This window comes from Rhea americana, unplaced genomic scaffold (genome assembly GCF_003343005.1).
Source record: "Rhea americana isolate MKP2758 unplaced genomic scaffold, rheAme1 scaffold_20, whole genome shotgun sequence".
NCBI lineage: Eukaryota > Metazoa > Chordata > Aves > Rheiformes > Rheidae > Rhea > Rhea americana.
In genome coordinates, this window is record NW_028186150.1 from 7242833 (window position 1) to 7264349 (window position 21517).

At 35.4% G+C, this 21517-nt stretch overlaps 1 protein-coding gene across 3 annotated transcripts in view; it reads left to right on the top strand.

The window, feature by feature from the left end:
- Nucleotides 1–21517, top strand: part of FTO (FTO alpha-ketoglutarate dependent dioxygenase) — a 257390-nt gene that overhangs the window by 80655 nt on the left and 155218 nt on the right. For 2 of the 3 annotated variants that reach the window (XM_085303867.1, XM_085303868.1), the window contains exon 7: nt 1553–1672. In XM_085303867.1, the coding sequence (XP_085159993.1) occupies nt 1553–1672 (120 nt within the window). Of the gene's footprint in view, nt 1–1552; nt 1673–3124; nt 3700–21517 lie in introns of those variants that run through there. The other variant, XM_085303870.1, reaches the window with a different exon arrangement.

A 21517-nucleotide genomic window follows, 5' to 3' on the forward strand; every position in this document is an offset into this window, starting at 1 on the left:
GTGTACTCACTTTTAACAAAACATAACTTGATACTTCATACCTGGTTAATACTAYAGAAGCAGTAAACTTTACTAGAATTTTATTAGGAAGGATATATGTCACCAAACCTGTGTACTAAAAAGCTGCTAGAATTTGTAGGGTTTTTCTTTTTTTTTCTTTTTTTTTGAAAATACTTGTCTGCCAACTAATCATGTTATGTTTTACTAACAGAGTGGTTTTAATATTCTTTTTATAATTTTTACATTTAAGTATCTTTTATTGAAATCATTAACCTATATTGACTAAACATTTAGTTAATGTTACACGAAACACTTCCAGTTTTCTGTAGCTATTCTCTTCACTCTTTCAGGAAAGAAAGCAGTAAGTGACAGCTCTGGGCAGTTGTTATTCTTTCACCTTCACAGTTTGGCTTTATTTGCATCATCAGAACTGAGCAGGGATAAACAAAAACATCTTTGTGGTAGCAAGTAATGATTAAAGTAGCTTTGAACTCCATGTGAAACGTAACTACCACAACAAAGATAAATTCAGAATTTGAAAGACTAAAACTATAAATTACTTTTAAAGAAAAAAAGACTCAACAGGAATTAGGATAAATATATCATGAGTTATATTTATATTTGTGTATTTGATGTTTTAGAAAGCTAATATTAATTCTATCTTAAAGTTGATGGGCTACCTATATATGAAATTAAAACCAGCCTAGTAAGGCATATCTCATTTGCTGTGTTTTATTTTTTTTAAAATGCATTGCTTTGCTGAGTGACTTTATATAACTTCATTTGAGGATTTGTTTTCTTTGTAAAGCACATTTTCCACATAAGCTTCATGATGGAAAAACAACTGGAGTCTTACTTGAGATACCCAGAAAAGCTGAAATCTGCTTTTCGTTCCCGGTGGGTGGGCCTTGTTCTGCGGAGGGAGCTGCCCGCTGAGTTTTGTGACTGCTGATCCAGTGGGGGAAGCGTGAGCACTTTGGGAACACCCCTCTTACGCAGGGTAGGTCTGACAGAGTAGGGCACTTTGAAGTCTTGCGTTGAGATCTGGTGAATCTAGAAGTTATTGGTAGCCTATCTAGTAACCAGATTTTKGGGTAAACTGTCAGAAACTGGGTTTTATTATAATGCTACTCTCCCATTTCCTAGCTACCAATTAACCTGCATTTGGGTAATTTTATTAGTGCAAGTTTGTTTGGTCTTTTTTTGATGCCCAAGTATTTTCCCACCTACAACGCTAATCAATATAAGCTAGAATTGATGCATATTTGACTGAACTGTGAGGAAACTTATGCTTCTAAAGTTTCTGTTACGCATATCCTATGTGTGAAGAAAAGATTGGTTTTTGGACCTCTTTAGGCTTGATGGGAGTGGCTCAGTTCACACGGAATAGAAGTACGCCCTAACAGCTGGGTGTTAGGGTGTATTTGGAAGTAAGTACTTCAGTAACCTGCTTTTATGTGGAATTGCTCAGGTATTGCTGACTTTGTGTGCTACCCCTTTCCCACCCCAAATGAACATAAATGACATGCCACTGTGTATTTGTGTCTTGCAGGTTGAATTTGAGTGGCTTAGGCAGTTTTGGTTTCAAGGCAAGCGCTATTTAAAGTGCACTGATTGGTGGCTTAAGCCTATGGCTAGATTAGAAGAATTTTGGAGGAAAATGGAGGTTATGGTAAGTACCACTGTTATAGTCTACAGCTTTTAGAGCTTAACTTGGAGAACACAAGAGCAGTCACAGTTTTCTTTCTTTCTTTCTTTCTTTTTTTTTTAATGTATTTTAACATCAGGGTTTAAAATATATTCAGGCCATGTGAAATGTAAGATCAATGGCAGCATTCCGTTGTTGCCTCCTCTTTCTCTGCCCCAGTAACCGAAAGAAATATGAACAAAATAAGATTCAGAAAACCCAAGAGGAGATTTCAGTTGTTTCCTTACTTGCTTATTTTTAAAGTTTGACAGCTKTGAAAGATGACAGGCATAAATTATATCACACCAATTGATACATAAGACCATCTAATGTTGTGCTCAACTTTTTCATACAACACCAAGATGCATAGCACTTTGCTAACGACAGCAGTGGTGAATGTGTCTGGGGAGAKTTGAGAGTAAAATCTGATGGTCTGGAGGTACAACTGTCTGCAGTCCATTGTACATCCTTAAACCACAGCAAGAACCTGCAACAAATTCTGGTGAATGCAGAGCTAATTAGTTTCTTAAATAATAGAAGTTTTGTTAGTTCCTGCATATTTGAAAGTACATCCCTGCCTTCCTTGAGAACTGACCTAGTGACATTGATAACAGCCAGCTATCCCAGCAGACTCAACTGGGAGACTTTACTGGTGTGTTTGATATACATACTGGCATGACCGCTTTTATATATTTATGCCAAGGAGCTCTACTGGCAAAAATGTCTGCTTTGCTAGTATCCTTGCATCTGCAGAAGAAGCTTCTTGAAGGAATTTCTGCTGGTCACAGTCTGAATCTCAATTTGTCCATAGTTGTCTTGGAAAAGTTTGTCATATAGTCCAGGATATTGAATATAATTCTAGTGGAAATGTTTTTGAATCCCCAGAATTATGACACAACAAGAAGGTGCTATTCATTTTTGAAGGAAATTTTATTATTCACTAGCCTATGTGTGAGTATTTTAAGCTTTTCTTGTTAACAGCTGATTTCAAACATTAAAAGCAATGGGGAAAAGTGGAACTTCTCATTTGTGAAATTGCAACAAATCAGTGAACATTAGACTTTCCTACAAAAGGAAAGAAATGATTTTTTTTTAAACTTTTTTATTTTTAACTTTTTTCTTATATTTGCATTTTCATGTCCTCCCATTATGCTAATATTTTTGGATCTTGAATGAACTTTTTCATCAAAAAAACCCTTTCGTTTTTTTTTTTTTTTTTTTTCTTCCCCAAATGACAACTTGTCCTCTTGTAACACAGGCTTATATGAGGTAGAGGCAAGAATATTTGGTTGTTATTTTATATTCATTCTGTGTTGAGAACATGGGAAAACAGCAAACTCAGGAATTCTCAAGGGTTAGGTTTTCTGCAATTGGTGTGACATTACCATGTGTCTCTAATTAGAAACATGGTGGCGTCAGTGTATCTCCTTTCAACAGGCCTCAGGATGATATCTATCAGCAAACTGAAGGTTTGGGCCAAGACGGAAGCTGCTTCTAATTTAGATTTTAAAAAATATTTTAATGTTTTATGACTTATAACACATTAATCACAATTAATTTCAGCTATTGAAGGAGACAGAAGAGAATTTTAATTGAGAATGTCTGTTTTGTTGAGTCTCTAAGTAAATTTGATGCTCGCTGTGTTTGGAACTTGGAGGTAGCTGTTTGTTTGTTTGTTTTTAACCTACTTTTACTTTGGTGTTTCAGAAACTGACAGTAGGGGGCAATGTTGAGCCACAGTTTTAATGTGACCACAGGCAGTGACTTAATAAAATACATAGAAATGTAGCATTAACATCAAGAATTATCCCTGTTGCTTCAAGTTAGCTGTAATCTCTGAGATTCCATAACACAGGAAATCAATTGTAGGTTAACAAATTCAACAGCAATTTAACATAAAAGGTGCAGTGTTTTGGTGCATGTTTGGCTTCCACAGCATTAAGTTAAATCAAAAAGTTATTTCTGGAGGTACCTACTAGTCTACATTCAACATTTTTCTCCAAATTTATAATTTTAGCTGGATGATTCTTTTAAAAAAAACTTTGCCTATATAATACAGAAAAATGCTTAAATTATAAATGTCTTACAATTGTTGATCTTGTCTCAGGAGGGTATTATAGCTTAGAAGGAATTATTTCTTAAAGAAAATAATTAAGCAATGTATTTTTCTTTACATTTGTGTGTGAGCTGAAACTCTTGACATGTTTTATATATGTTTTTCTAGAGTGCTACAAATGTCAGTCTTGGGTTCTCCATGTCTCCCCCCCCCACCATTTAGTAATGCAGTTGGAAAAAAAGTAAAAATAAAGAAAAATTTTAAATGAAATAATTTGAGTCTGCTAACTGTAATTACTCTGATGTCACAGCAAAATGTAATACTTTAGGAAGTTTAACCCAATGTCTTCAAACCTTTGACCTTTACTTTATATTTTTGTACATTATAGTAGGTACCCAATTTTATCGTAATGTTTATTCCTGGCATTTATTTCCCTGAGGATGGTTTTACTTATAGCTCACTCTTGTGATGTAAATGTTAAACCTTTCATTTGAATGACATTCTGATAAAACATCACATTTCCCACAATATTACCTCATGAATTTATGAAGCATTAAATCCAAAGCAGTTTAACAAGTCTTTGACTGTGTCTCCTCTTCCCCCCTTGAAAAAATGAAGGCTATTCAAATGTTTGAAGGGTTTTTTTTTTTTTTTAAAAAAAGTCATCCAAGATTAACACGTTATCATGTGCAACATCAGGATAAATGCTTGCTGAATTCAAAGGGAGAGCTACCATTTGAAAAAAGACTGTACAAGCTCTTCTTTCTGGGTAAAGAAGTCTGAAAAGCTTAAATCTCATGTGATGTGATGAAGTCTTACTGTAGCTCTTCTGAGATTCAGTGGCGAGACAATTTGTCTCTCAGGGTCTGATATCATGCAAACCTCAAAATCTGACATTTATTTTAGCTATAAAAATGTTTTAACACCATGCTAAATCAGTAAGAACTGTACAAATGCTACAGCCTTTTTTTTGTTGTTTATTTTGTTCTAGATTGATTCATATTTGATTAAGTAAAATGTAAATCAATGCAGTGTTTTTTGTTTGTGGAATAAAAAATAAATAGATATAATTATACTCATAAATATCAAATGCCAAAGACTTTTTTTAAACATATCTCATCTTCCTTTAAAAAAAATGAAGACACTAGTAGTGCTATATGGTATGAATTGTATTTCCTGCTTTGACAGTCCATTTAGCAATGTAGCAATGTATTTATATGGCAGTTGGCCTTAATAACCTTATTGACTTTAGTGGGTAAGAGCCAAGACTGGGATTATAAAAATGTATCAGTTTCATTGCAATATAAAATCACAACATATATAATTATGTTAGGTAGGCTAGGCTCCATTTAATCCCACCCATTTATGCAGGAATTTGGCAAGAGGAAGAAAATCTTAGCRCTAAAATGTACAGAAACATATGACTGATTTGGAGTTGTATTTAACAGTGTAACTGTTTGCTTACTGTAAAAGGTCTTACTTATAGGAATGAAACATCGATCTTAACTTTTTTGTTGCTATAACTTAAATGCAAATAATTGTTATACCATTTATTTCACTTTTTTGGCATCCTGAAAACATAATTAATGATAGAGATTGAAATGCAGCATACCTTTCAATTTACAAATGTGGTGTMAAAACTGGAGTGCACACATCCTGTGTATTTATAATGAGCAAAGTGGCATTTAATGCAGGCTCATGTAGGCTCTTCATGCATCTCTGTACATAACAGTTTCATCTGCACTTGTAAGAATTTTTAGTAACTGTACTAACTAGTCATAGCATTATTACTACTGTCCTCAATATTTCCCTTTTATCAGTTTATACAATTGAATTGAAATTGAAGAGCAAAGCTTTTTTCTTTTAACTATTTTTTTTTCTCCTTTTTGAGGTCTACATTATTTGCTATTGTTGCTACATGTGAAGTACGTCGTAGTTTCTGCTATAAGCCACTATTGTCAGGGGCTTATAGCCTGGCAGAATTGAGTCTAGGCTGAAACTTGAGCTACAAAATCTCAGCCCAGGGCCATAATATATTTCATATATTTTTCCAAATTAAAACAAGGGTTTAAATATATATTTAAAGCAGGGTACCTCAGTTCCAGAATAACCATGATAAGCTGTAATGCACCGTATGCTTTTTAAAAGGAATCCTCCTAGCTTGCATAGACTTTGCCATTTTGAACACCTAACCAGTTATTAAATAAATAAATAAGTAAATAAAATAACGGTGCCACGAACGGGCTGTTTGTTTGTTTAGCATTTTCAGAAAATGCCGAGTAACTTAACTGACATTTGAATTGGTCTGACCTTGTCAGCCAGAATTCAGGAGATTCTGAGGTAAGATGTAAATTCTGTTCTTAGCTTTCCCGCGGCGCTTGGGCATGGCAGTGTCACAGTCCTTTATTGGAGGACCGTGCAGTGATGGGTGATCTTATTTGCCTAATGAGCTGTGAAATGTAGGCACAACATGGCAGCTCAAAGACCCAAATTTTAGCCATCTCTCTTGTCTCTCTGGGCTCTTCTTATCTGCTTATGCCAGACCCTTTGAATAAATGTTTTTGGCAGGTTATATTTTATGTACAYCAGGAGTCAAATGTTCCTGGAAATGTACCTTTTATTTTTAAAATAAATAAATAAATAAAACAAAACCTCCAAATCTGATCCCAAAGGTTGTCTTTTCTTTTTTTCTTCTTTTTTCCTACTAATTTCCTTGACCCTCCATATTTTTAGCTCTCGGAAATGTGAATAAGGACTCAACATTGTTTACAGTAGAAGCACTAACTATCTTAGAAAGAAAGAAAGAAAAAAGGTTGTATTCCACATCTTTCTGAAAAAATATTTACAATTCTGAGGGAATTCAGACTTAAGCTTCCAAAACAAAGTGTGTGCTGAAAGCACAAAGGACTGTGTTTATGATTCTCTTTGAAGTGTTTTTGCAACAGGATAAGGAAAATTTTAGAAACTGTCTGATAGTGTTCAGGGTAAATACTTAAACCCCTTTAGAGAATTTCACACACAGATACTGTGCAGCAGAAAAAAGGATACTTATGTTTCCTAAAGCTGCTACAGCCTACAGCTTTGTACTTAAAGACAGAGGTGTTGAATAGAATTCTACTGAGGATACATCCAGTGACAATATCTACAGGAACATCAGAGCAAACCAGTGGATAGCACTTTCTATTTTTAACCCTTCTGTGAGCTAGCTGAGATCTAAGCTATGTTGATATGAAGCTCTGCAACATTTCTGTTAGAAACTGGGAATGTTAAAAGAGCAGTCTTCCAACTCATACAGCATATTGTGAAAATTACTCTGAAAACATTAAAGCTGTAATGTAAACTGGCATAAGCTAGGAGAAGTTTAGGACAGGCTACCCCAATTTGTGTCCTCTGGGGAAATGAGATGTGTTTCTGACAGCACAAATGGGAGGACCATGGGTGGCTTGTGCAGCTGTGCATGTCATGTGGCTGGAAGCGTGTGCTACACCAGATGGTGCAAAGGAGGTGGGCATGCTGGCCCATTTTTGTGTTCCCTCTGAGTTGGATTTGTACCTGACTTAGAAGTTTGATGTTTGTGGGTGTTCTGGTGCACACAAATGTACCTTGGTAATATTCAGATTTGAATAGCTAGACTTGTCATGTGCTAAACTTGTACTGTCTTAGGGCTTATTTCTCTCTTCTGCACTATATATCTATGCAATTGATTGTATATGGTTGTTTATTTTTTTATATATATATGTGTGTGTTTATACACAACACATGTAGTTGTGTGTAAAATACAAGCTCTGTGTTAATCTTTAAAATGCAAATGCATATAACACAAATGAGCAGGAATCCTAATCATCGTATAGGTTATGTCCCAGCTTCGTATTTGAATTGTATAAATTGATATCTGTGTCTGAGCTGAGCAACCATGACTTGGACAGGATTCTGCATCATACATAAGGGTCTTCTCATGTTGGATAGATTACCAGTGCTGGGCTGTTGTGTTTGTGACTGTGTGTATGTACGCACTTGTACAAAAAATGTACAATGCTACATGGGTTTCTTTAACTGTGATTATCTTCTAGTTAAACGCTATCTATACCTTCTTTGTTGTATAAAGTTATACTTGGAGAAAACTGGTTTACTGGGAGTGAGCCCTGCGGGCTATTGCTTGCAGTCCTCAGCAGCAAGAATAGCATAGAAAAAGAGTTTTGAGAGCATTAAACTACATTTGGTAGTACTGTAAGTCATCCAGCGTATGGCAGAGAGGGAAAAGGTCGGATCATAGTTCCTTCTGGATCCCTGTGAATCTAGTATTGGTCCTGGAAAGATATTTTAGAACRTGATATTGCCCTTTCATAGTTAATGAAAACTATGTAATTGACTTAAATGGAAGCAGAGTCAGTATGATGGTGCTACTGTATATTGTATAAAATGGCATGCTGTTTTCATCATTTTTTTTCCCCTAGAACCTTGGGTGGACATACACTGGATCAACAGAAGATCGTTTTTGTCAACGCTGTGTTTACCAGCTTAAGAGGCTTATTACTTTCTATAGAAATAGAGAAGTAGCAACATTGTATTGTTGTTTCAATAGTCCAGTTACTAATTCTAAAGCCTCTTACGGTATTTCCTCGTACAAAAGCTGAATAAAAATGAATATTTACATGCTGAAAATAATTTTCTTTTCAACAAACGTTAGTTATATTTTTGAATTTTTTTATGTATATAGTTATATATAATCTGTTTATCTGTCACAATTGAAGTTGTTTCTAGTTCTTACATGTGCAGTTATAGAAATGATCAGATATAGAACTTGTGCATTTGTATGTTTRTGTATTTATCTATGAACATATTGCATAGGTACAGTAGAAGATTTGATTTGGTGTTGAAACTGTAAATTAGAGGGATTTTTGTGATTGTTATAAACTAAGTTACAAGTTCTAGTGAAAATGGAAGTGAGTGGCAATATGACTTTCATATTTGTAATTATGGTTTCATTACTACCCTGTTTTAGTGGCTATTTAATGACTTAAAAAATGTATATACCTGTTTTAATTTTCAAATGGCTTTTGTAAGCAAAGTTGTCTTAAAAATTGCTATTTCTAGCAATGATACCTTTTCTGTCCTGCCTGATCACTGTTATCTATAATTCATAACAAAATCATAGGGGAAGTGTCTTTTTTTTTTTAACAGTGCGTTGTAACATCTTTGATCAAAATTACAATTCTAATTCTGTATGTAAAAGAATAAAAACTTGGCTTTGGCACTTGCYGTGGAAAGCACGACATATCCATGATCTGATAGATTAGGTGTTAATTTTTTCACTTGTCCTCCATTTGATTTGTGTAAGTAGCTCGAGTACACTTTTCAAAATCAGTGCCAAAGTCAAAACTCTGAGGTCTTAGTTCAGTTTTTAGTTTGAGGACTGTTTCTGATCTTAAATTATTTGTCAATAAAATGAGGCTATGATTTTTACAACACTAGAAAAGAAGTTACTTATAGGTTATGTCCTAGGAGAGAGTGAATGTTCTGGAGTTGAAGAAACCCCATAGATTTCTGTCTAGACCCTGCAATGTTTTGAAATATAGAACTGGGACCAAAATTAACTTTCCCTCTCTGTCCCCAAGATGTGGGCCAGTTCTACCACTTAGGTATGGCAACAGGAGCTTACTGTGTTTTGGCTCACCCTGATTACCTTGGGGGCCTGGGCAAGCGAAGTGTATTTCAGTTTCCAAATCCTGGTTGTTAGGAGCTTTTGAGTGGATTTTTTTTTTTTTTTTTTTTTTTTTTTTTTTTTTTTTTTTTTCTTATTACAAATCCTGGTGCTTAATAATCCTGAAGCTGTAGACAGAATAAAATGCAGCCTATTCATGTGTTTACCATTCTGCAGCAAAAAAAAACAATATTAGATTTGATCAAATATCTCCAGTTAACATCAGGTTTTGGCAGTTCTCCTTGGATTGCTTCTGAATCTGAAATCTTATCTAATTCTCACAGCAGAGACCCTAATATAATGTTTAAGCATAACAAAGCTTCTTGCAGTTATTCCTGTGTAATGAGATGACTGTTTATCACAATTGGCCTAAATGGCATCTCTTTTCAAAAGACTTATTTTGAATTTTTGTAAAAATAATAATAGGTTTAGGGGGTGATTAGAACAGGCCGGATTCTTGCTTGTGACCAAGAACGGCATCAGTGGAGTTATGCTCAAGATGAATTTGACTTCGTGCTTAGCATGCAGTATTCAGCAAAGTACTCTGTTAATAACTGGGAATAGTATATCAATTTGTGTTGTCTAGCTGCCTAGGTTCAGTATAATTGTGTCATAAACTGAAGTAATTGTTGTAAGTGTATATATGCACTCTACTAATAGTTATATTCTGCCTTGATCTTCAAGYAGTTTGTGCTATGTGCTGGTGGATTAAAGCCTCACAAGATTTGTTAGCTAGCTAGAAGGCCAGTTGTTTTGTGGAGGATATGGTGTAACACAGCTTGGATAAGTGAACTGCAAGAAGTCTCACCGTGACTGAGATACTGGCAAGATAACGTCTACTCGTTCTGCTGCCTTACTGCTTGTTCTCGTATCCTGTACCATTTCATTCTTCCGTTTCATAAAATAGAAGATCCTATGCTGAAATCATTTGCAGTAACTGGACCTCAGAATTCACTCCTTTGCTTAGAAGTAATGATTGGGTACGTTGCTGATGGAGGATTTGGATAGAAATTATTTTGAAATCAGTCCGTATGAACCATTTTATGCTGATGCTTTGTAGTATAGAAAAACTGTGCTTCCCAGAATTGCTCACACGACAGTGTCTGAAAATCTCTCAGTAGCAAAGCCTTATATTTCTGTGTTCCCTCCTCTTCATGGGAAAGAGGAGAGCRTACTATGGTATTAAAAGTAAATGGGTAACACATCTGTTCCCAGGAAAGCAAGGATGAAGTAATATAAAGAAGTTAATTTTGTTCTGCATGTATATAGATGCTCACTGCAAAGGCCAGTGCAAGTCCTAGCTCTATCTTAGTCTGAAATATTACGCTACTTTTAGAAGAATTAAAAATATACATAATTAGGGTGATTAGTATTTCTCACTTTTATGAGCCTTCTTTTGTAGGTGGTATCTTCATTAATGCAACCTCACAAGTTGAGACTTGGTCTCTCAGAGGCGTGACAGTAGAGACAGGTTACCTTGCTATTACATTCTATACCAAAGACTTTTCAGATCATTATTATTCATCTTTTGTTGTTTTTCACATAAGACATACATGATACACAGAYGTATATAAAACGTGTGTATGTTCCTGAATCAAATCCCCTTGTGATRGTTCCATCAAGAAACTGCAAATTTATAGTACCAAACTTTAGGAAGCTTGTAGGGGGAAAAAATAAAGGGTAAGAAGATAGAAGAGTCAATCTTAAAAACATAGAAGATTAACAAAAATATGAAACAAACCCACTAGTTTCCCTAAGAAATCCTACTGTTAAAGAACAGGATATAAGACTGTTTTCTCAACTTTTTCCTTGGCTTTTTCTTTGCTTTCATCTTCTAGATTTTTCTTGTTAAATGTAAAATATTTTAATTGAATAACAGCATTAGCTGGCTTTTTCYAATAAAACAGCAGATTTAGGCTCTTTTACTGTTAGTTTCAAAAGTTTTATAGATATGTATATATATATGTGTGTGTGTGTGTGTATAGAGAAAGAGAGAAAAATTGAGTGCACAGATGTATAATCCCAAAGGAATAAACTGACTTCTGCTAGACAAGCTGAAAGCTGATTAAAATATTTTTCATCCTTTGGGTATGCAACAGCTTTTGATGATGGAGAGTGTATTAATATTCAGTTTAGCTGCTTGTCGACAYGTCAGACAGGTCCCAGGAAAGACTCGGAGACTGACCAGGTTTGCTTGCTCCACTAGAAATCTTCACAAGATGCAGAACAGCACCCTTGCACCAGCAAAAGCCAAGATAAGCCRAATGCTGTTTAGCTATGTCTTTATTTAGCAATTGCTTTTAGACAGTTTGAAAGGATTGAAAATTTTAAGGAATTATTTTCACGGTATGAACTCATTAGATGTGATAAAGGAGAATAGTGTTAATTGTTTTGAAAATAAGGATGCTGTAGTCCATTCAATTTTCAATCCATTTGTCCAAGTTGTTTGTAAACATACAAAGATTCCGATAGCAATATTAGAGACTGGGAATTTCTTGGAGAATGTTCCCACAGCAATTATTTTATAACAATCAGGTCTGAGGTTTTCTGGGGGGGTAATGTTCTCTCAGCTTCATTTATTCCCTTATAATACTTACCTTCTAGACAAGAATTTCTCAGCTGACACTTCTGCTCTTTTTTTGGAATGCTGTCATGTGGGGTGTTTGCTTTTTCCCCTTCCAAAGTGACTGAGTATGTACAGTATCTCTGGGAAATATGTAATCTGTGGTGTGAGGTGCCTTTCAGATGGCTCCAGGGCTAAATATTTTCTGTAATAGGTAAAAGAGCACAGCTTAATCAGCTTAGTTAATTAAGCTATGCTTTTTCTCATGGAACAGCCGTAAAGTATATTTCGCTTAGAAATGATATTTCATACTTGTAGAATGACACAAGGTTGGAGAAATCCTGTGGGGTTTTTATACTGGGCTTGAAAAAGGTGAAATTTGCCAGTTAGTCTGCAGTGTGAATATGTGAATTAAAGTGTATCTTTTTACTGAAGATTTACAGGAGAAATTCTGATGCAATTTAAAATGTAAAGGCTTCTCAAACTGAAGAAAAATCCACCTTTTTTCCTCCCTTTAATATTTTTATACATGTAAAGGGCTGTCTGTGTTCATGCTGACATTCTGCTGCCTACTTGCAATGGGTCAACTGATTCCATCACGTTACCCTCTTCATCAGTCTTAGGAAGGTAGACTAGAATGGCATAATGGTGCGGATGTGCATCTTCTCTCACTCTGATCTGCAGAAAATGTCTACGAATTAACACAATTTGAGCTGAGTTGTTCTTCCTTGAGCTGCGTTATTACTTGTGTTCTTCATGAGACACTCCATGTTGAAGAAATGGACTGAATTCCTCTTGGAGAAATGCTGTCAGGGAGATTAGGGGAGAGAGCTGGTTAGAAGGTCATAGGCAGAGCTGGAAATAGTCACCACTAAGCAAGTTCTACTTTCCATCTCGTTTGGTTCAAAGGCTGCACACTAACGAYGCAAATGCACAAAATAATGAAATAATTGCTCTTCAAATGTGTGCACCTGTATCTTGAATTGTATGCACTTCTTGTATTACTATGTTCTTTTTTTCCCCCTGATTTGCACAAGACCACTTTCCATATCCAATAGGTATGTAAGTGTTTCCTTATTTACTTACCCGTACAGTTTATGGAAAAAGGGATATTAAATTGCTGTATTTGGTTRTCATGTAACCAATACATGGCCATCTGCTATTTAATAATCAGAAACCAATTACATTAAAAACAGGCTTGGTCATATAAGCGTCCAAAGGTGGGGGGAGCTAAGCTACGGGTAACTAGTTAGAGAAAACTTGTTGAATGAATAATAGTCTGATGCTTAATTCTAGAGAAAGGCATGTGAGATCTCTTGTACTTGCGTGTTCTTTCTGTGGAGCAGTGGGCAGTGGGTTGGATGGGCTTGGCAGAAGAAGCTTTAGAGATTGAGAAAGAGTAGAAAGGATAGCAAAGGCTCTTGGGCAAAATGGAGTAGTGTGGTTTGGGAGATACAGGGTAAGGGGAGCTCTGCAGTGGGGGAAGTGGGCCTTTGGTAGGGTGGAGATGGTTTGGAGGGCTATGGAGTTGCYGCAGTGTAATTTCAAACACTGAAGGACTTTAAAAAGAACTGGACAATCCTGGGTCAGAGAGGTAGTAGGTGGGTCGCTTGGTGAAAGCAGACCAGAACAGAAGTAAGCGTCACTATGGCAAAACCTCTAGGGTGGCTTTTGACTGGGAATCATGCCCTTAATTATTATTTGTGAGAGGTGCTTGGAGGAAGRGGTTGCTGCTATTTTACTCATGGTAATATATTTTTTAAGAAAACCTTTTTAACTTTCAATTGCCTGAAGAAATCTTACATCTTCTGAAATTTCTCTAACATAYGCAGTTACGCTACTCTAGTATTTTGCGTAGGTCATTTAGTATTCTAGACTTTTTTTTTGTATACCCCTAAAACCTTCAAAATATTTCAATCGTAGCAGGTTGCAGAGTTGTGGGTAGCAATTTATTTGGTGTCTTTTTCGTCTCTTTTTATCTTTTTATGTTTTGATAGAAGTTTTCTTCCATGATATGCAGTCATAATGCTACCTGTAATATAATACCAAGTTATATTGCAGAACCAATAAGGGAGAATGAGTTCTTATTTCAGCAAAATATGTTTGCATCAAATGCAGAAACTTAAAGCATGTTAAGATATATTGGATGTTTATGAAATAAAATTATTCATGGAACTAAATGACTTAGAGAAAAAAATCAAATGGATTATAGAAACATGGATTTTAACAATTTAATATGTATATAATTATAGAAATGTATGAATTCTTTTGTATATATGCATACACACCAACATTTTGTGTGTGTGTATATATGTACACACACACATATACATACATACATGTAGGGAGAGGGATTTATCTGTTTTAGCACTGAGCTGTTCTTCATAATGCTTAAATTTACAGAATCTTCCTGAACTGGTCCAATGTATTAGTTTCTCATCTTAGTACTTCCTACTGCTTGTGCATAATTCTGTGGCAGACTTTAGTGTTTCTTGATTATATGGGGTGTTATAATTTCCTGATGACTGGTTGTATAATTTATAATGCAGAGGGTGTTAATCCTTTGGTGATTAGCACTCTATTTGAATTACCAGAGGTCAAAGGTACATTCTTTTATTTGGGCTTTTTGCAGGGTTTCTTCCTTTGATATTTTTTCAACTGAAGATTTTGTGTTCTTTGTTTTATCTGAAAAGTACTTTAAGGTAATTTGTGGGGGGGGGGGGAATCTTTCTTCCTTAGGGCCCCAACTCTATTCAAGCAGAAGTCATTAGAACATAAATTCTCTTTGCAATGAATAGTTCCTCCAGAAATCACCCATTTAAAAACAGCGCAAATCTCTTAACCAAAAGAATCATAGTCAAAAGACATGGAGGAAAGCATGTCTACTCAGCCTCTAACAGAGAAGATACCTATGTATGTGTGTGTGTGTCTATGTGATATTTGTATGTGTGTGTATAGCACATATAGAAGTGGAAAGTGATAGAAGAACAAGAAAACGTTATTATCAGGAAGCCAAAAGTGAAAGGAGAGCAGCTCGCCTGGTAGGCTGTATTTCAAGCTTCAGATTCTAGCATGTTTTCAGCTCAAATGATGCTAATACTGGAAATCAGGAATGATTTGATAGTTTGCCTCTGCCTTTTCCAGTAGAGGTGTGACTGATCTTGCCTTGGTGTTTTGAGAAAACTCAGTGTCAGATGAGCTTGGTCAAGCCTTTGCAACGTGTATTTTGCAGAGCTGGAACCTTAGTTCCCTGGCATTTAAACGCTCTGTGTTAGCTCAGTCATCCGCTATAGGTTTAATGCTTGAACTACTGGATGAAGTTTAGAATAATCTAGATTATATTTTAATCTATGTACCAAAATAGTGAGTTTTTAAATATTCCTTTACAGTAAAAGCATGGCTCATAAGAAGCAGAAGCACAGAGGCAACATGTTCCTGTCKAGATATTCATTTGGTGAAGATTTTGTTTTATTATCCATTCTGTGCTAGCTTTCTCTCTGCTTTCTCTCTGGTGTTTTGCTTGGAGCTTTGTGAGGTGCTAAGATTAGTGCTGTTTTGCTTTTGTCAAAATCTTTCATGTATGCTGTGACAGATAGGTGAAAAAGCAGTATTTGTTCTGCTCCAGCATGCTAGAAATCTAGCTCAGACACCAAGGACAATTAGTCCTATCTCGTGAGATAAAAAGCAGACATGCTAAAATTTTAGGTGGACTTTTTTCCTGTACATGCCCCAGGGGGAACTTTGCTTATAGTATGACGGCTTCCTACATGACTTTCTGTCTATGATTATTGAACTGCTGTCTGCCATTCGGTTGCTGGCCTGTGGTTAGCTTTATTTCTCTTGAAGCCAGTGCAGCGCTTTGCATTTGTACAAGCCTTCTTCTTTGTTCCTCTAGTGTACCAYTCTTATTTCACTAGTTTCAGTTATATTTTTGAAATCGGGGTTTGGTTCGGTTTGTTTTTTTCCCGCTTCCCCTGTTTCTGCAGAGATATAGTGAGTAGTTGTGTACCACAAAATGTGAAAAGTGTAAGAACTTGAAGGAGGATTCAGTAGGAGGCAGAATTAAAGGCCAAAGTGGTTTAGTAAGCTGAGCAAGAGAGAAACTTGGGGGCAATAAGTAGCAGAGGAGAGGGAGGAACAGAAGGGAAACAGTTGTGAGGAAGAAAAGAGTTTAACAAGGTGAGAGAAAGGTAAAGCAGAATATAGACAAAATGGGAATAAAGATAGTGGAAATGCAAATAATTTTGGAAATGCAAGAGATACTATAGTAGGAAAGAGAATAGTAAATTGGCAAGTGTCAATGTGCTTTTTAAKTTTATTTATAGTTATAATGAAATTAATATGAAATGTGGTTTCCCATCTCTGAATTATTTTTCCTTCCCTTCTATTCTTGCCTTCCTTTCCATTCTTACCTTGTCTGGCCTCCTTCAAGAAAATGGAAAAGCTACAGTAAAGTGATAGAAGGGGAAGGAGACACTACAYAGATAGGACACTTTAATGGATCAAAAGATTCTCAAAGTGAAGGTCTAATTTTAGTCTGGATTCAAGAGAATCTTGAACAAAATACCCTAGTTTGTGTTTTGTCTGAGTGACAAGTGCAAGATATTAACTTGAAGATCTGACCTTTCATCTATTAAGCTTTTATCTTGTTGGCGACTGTTCTGTAGTGTTCAATAACAATGGCACAACTAGGTAAAATTTGACTTTTGGATGAATGTATTATTTCACTTTGTGTCAGAAGTAGTTTTTGTCCACTGACACATTTCTTAATCAACTTTCTTGAAAAAGAGTTGTTCCATTAGGGTCTTGCTGTAGAAGAAACTTGAGCCTAGAAGTATGCAGGTAGAACATTTTCAATACCATGCATGTGTGAAACTTTAAGTGATAGGCTGCCTGATTAAAATGAGATAATACACTTTTACAAAAGTTGTTCCTGGTTTTATATAAATCTGTGTTTACTATTGCAAGGAGAAAAAAGGTGGGGAGAGAGAAACTAGAGGCTAGCAAGAAAGGTCCAAAATAACCTGTAGTTAAAGGTGTAACTTAAATTTATATGAATATGTGAGTAGTAAAATCCAGTTTCATAACTAAGATTTGCTTCAGTAAAGATGAAGCAAACTGTCTGCTGAGTGTGCTGGTATAACTAGAAGAATATACTTAATTTTTATATTGAAAATTATATTATTTATAAGTACATATTTTACTATAATTTTGATAGTCCTATTTCAAAGTCTATTGAAATCTCCTTGACTTCTTTTTATATCTTTCACAAATAAGTACTTATTTTCTCATGTTAAACTGTAATTATTTGTGGAATCTTTTATATTAATATGTGCATTTTAGTCCAAACAACTGTTTGAAAAGTTTGTGTAATGGACTTAATGTAAATAACATGACTCTGTCACTAGATTTATGAATTTATTACTTAACGATACTCTTTTGTGATGATTCTTCCCACAAACGTAATTTATACAATTGAATTATTTATTAGACAGTCTAAATATGCTACATTGAATAAATTTAGAGATGTACTTCAAAAGTACCAGGTATCTGTATTCTCTTCTCATTTTACTGCCTTATTTCCTTTTACTCTCTTACGTTTGTACTAAAGTAGTCAATAAGCATGTATGAAACCATGCTGACTTGATATTTTAAGGACAGTTTGTATTTTTAAAAGTACTTAAAAGTATTTTTCTACAGTACGACTTCTCCTAAATTTAAGGCTAGCTGCTGCTGGAGTCAGAAGATGGTAGATAGCCTATACTATGTTTGATCTGGTGCTCCAGCTCCTGATGTCCTGAGGATATATGTAATTGCTCCAATATAAATGTTTTGGATCACAATGACAGCTGTGGAAATTAAACAGAGTCAGCAAAATTTATTTTCTGCCTAGCCAAGTAAAGGAGAGGACAGATGAAATAACTCCCTGGGCAAATAATTTCTTATGAACAGTGATGAATCTTTTCCTTTTACTTTATTAATTTTATTGTATGTTATATATATAAAAAGGCCAACTCAAGATTCTTTATATTCAAATTTATCTTCCAGTGGTGAAAAACTTAGAATATAGCTTCTAGGTCGTGTTGTGTAACACATTACAAACACTTCTCCAAAAATAGTGGAAGTGTACTCCTTAGGGTAGTTTCCAGAGAAGTTGCAGTGGCTTGTGAATGAAATAGGCATTAAAATGCTAAGAAAATCTGTGGAGGATTTCCAGTTTCCTAAAAATTTTATTTCTCATAACTTATTGTACCAGTGGTCTGTTTTCAGAGACTTCAGAAATACTAAGCGTTACCTTATTCTGCTTTAAAAGTTCTTAAAATAGAGTCTTCCAAAGAGACTCTCTTTGATAAACACATTCTGATACTTGCTTCAGGGGTTACTTTAAAATGTAGAAAATGCAGAATCCTCTCATACAGAATGTGTGGCAGTTTTGCAGTGAGAAAGAAGCAGCAGAGAGAGGCTACCTTGCCAAAAGGAGTAAATATTTATTTTTCCCTGAGGTACTTTCTTGGTTTTTGTAGTTCTGGGAGGATTCATTTTCCCTAAGGGTCTAAATGCATCTTACCAAACCTGCTCACTCTTGACAACTGGTTTGAGTCTGCAGTTAGCAGACTTCTGAGCAGACTGAAGTACACTGCTTTGCAGATGGTTCTTTCAATTTAGGCTGGGAGCACTTGAGCATGCTGTTGTGAATAAGCTTATACTGCTCCTGTCTGGGCTAATTCTTTCTTGTTTCCACAGCTACTTCTTAAGTATGTCCGTCCAGCAAAGTATTCTTTGTGGCAATTCACTATTAAAAGTAATTTGACAGTTATCTTCGTGAACCATACCATTAATTGGCTGTTTCCGCATGGACTGAAGACTCAAAATGAGTGATGGAGTGCCAGGTTACTGAATCTATTACATTTTTTTTTTTTTTTTTTGACAAGGCAGAGGAATTATGTAGGTCATAGCTTAGAAATGAAACTATTAGGCTATTACTGATGTGTTTAAAAAAAAAAACAAAACAAAACAGTGTATTGAGACCCTATGGATATATAGACKTTTTTTGGAAAAAGCTGTCTTAAAGTTTATTGCAAAGTAAATGGTTAAAACTGAGCTGCAGTTACTTGAAAGAGACAAATATACATTCATTATTTCCTGAGTATGTTGTTTTTATGGGAAAGCAAAGGAAGCAATGGCTGGGTGTCATTAAGAAGTAGCTAGTGGAAAGTGGTGAAATGAGCAATGAGACTTGTAAAGCGTCATGAAAACTGAAACACCAGGGTACAAAGTACCGCTTATCCTCACAGATATGGATACCATATGGCAACATTAAGGGAAATGGAGAGTAAGAGACAAGAATCCTATTATTCCTCACACTTTCATTTGCTTGCTACTGGCTTTGGGTAAATGACTTAAGAAGTTGTGCATGAACCTTCCTCTGGCACAGTACTTATTAACAAGGCACCTGTCTTCCCAGTCAGGCTCCTTGAAGTTTTTTTGGAGCTGTTCCAAGCTTGGCACTTGCAATTTTATTATTGCTTTTGTAATAGTTTTTGAAATATTTTTTTTCTTGACTGTTCCTTGGTTGAAATTGATATTCATTTTCTGCTACCATATCCCATTCTTCTCTTACAACATCTCACTGAAATCTCTTCTCTGCCTTTTCTTCTTACTCTGCAAGTTGCTGTCCTTATAATGTTAKCTAAGTCTACCAATACTCAATAAAATTAACTTACCTAAAATCTAGCATCTTTCTCCTTTGTTCTGTTGACTTTAGTGTTTGTCAGACTATAATTAAAAATTACCTCTTCTGATGAGGCCCTCTAAGGTTAATGGTTAGTTGTTGTGACTGAAATAACAGAGTATTGTACAATGTGTGAAATATTGTACAATGTGTGAAACTGGAGACGGCACAATCAACCTGGGTCTGAATCATCTTCTCTTTCACTGTTACTTACCTTGAAACCTTCAGCTATTTTGGCTCACATCTTCTGAGAGGACCATTTCTATATCTGATTTTGTCCTCATTTAAGCTGATGTAAATCAGCAGTCATTTGATTGAATTACAACAAGGTAACATCATTTTAAGTAAAAGTAGTTTCCGACCTCTTTTGTCCTAGTAATGGTTGCTATCTCGAGAGAAAACAAGAAAAGGTGCACAGAAAGGGTGGATGGCAGTGCAAGAAAATTGTACAGAATTTAACGGAGGATGTCAAGGAGCATGAGTTTTATGCTTTCTGTATTATAATTTTGAAAATTAATGCTTCATGTGTTATATCAGACTGTGTTGTGGGCATGTAGTGACAATATCACAGATAATAAATTACCACTTTTCCTACTGAATCTGTATAACCTTTTCCTAATCTTAGCACCACAAAGAAATGCAGTTTAGTGATTATCTGTTATGGAATTTAATGCAAATATTTGAACTTCACTGTAGTTTACTACTGGTATTTTAAGAAGTATTTCATAGTTAAAAGATCACCATTGCACCAATAGCATCAYGATTTTGTAGTGCTTTACTCAGTGGAATACTAGCCTATTTGGGGAAGTGGGAGAGAAGGAGGGGAGTCCAGAGGACATCCTAACTTCTCTTTTCTAAAGATGTGCTCAATTTGACACACACAGTGTTGGAGGATAGATTCAACTTAATATATTCTCACTTTCAGATCAGGGGAAAAAACTGAAATATAAAACTATTCCCACTAGAAATCCTATAAATCTTACAAAATACATAAGCTTTTTTTTCTGACACACATCAAAGACATAAAACTTGGGAGATTAAAATATATTTTTCCTCTTGGTTTGATGAGCAAAACTTTCACTGTAATATTTATTATGAGAGGCTCTACTTGTGTTGCCTCTTCCCTTTGTTCTGTTTATATATGACTTCCTTTCTCCCAAAAAAGTAGGAAATATCACTTTCACAAAGCCAAAGGATATTGCAACGGTTTGTTCATTTAAGCTGAATTGTAGGCCCACGTGGCAGACACAAACTTTTCTTTTATTGTCCTGGGTCCCAGAGGAAGAGCAACACTTTCTGATGGCTTCCAATGAATGCCTTTCATTTGTGGAGGAGTTTCAGTGGCTTATGCTGACTCTACGAAGATCAAAGAGGCAGGAAAATTGTGGTTTTGAGAAACTTAGCCAATATCTTTGTTTTCTTTCTCAGAAGTTTTTCTCCTCTTACCTTATTTTTTCAGGACGATATTAGGATAACTAGTTGTAGTTGCTGATGGAAAAAGCTTGTTGCATCATTTTCTGTTTAAAATCTAAGTATTTTCTCAGTTATTAGAAAATTTGTAGGTATGTATAAACAAAATACTAACCATAATTGTAAGCTTTCTTTATTGCATTTGGAATCAATGGTATCCAAAGTCAAGCTTAAAAAAAATGTTGTGGCTTCTTGGTCCTGCAATTTGATCTGTATTGGGACATCGTGTCTGCAGAGTTTTGCTGAAATCAGACAGGTTCTACATGGGCACAAAGGTTTGTCAAACAGATTTGACCGTAGGATCTGAG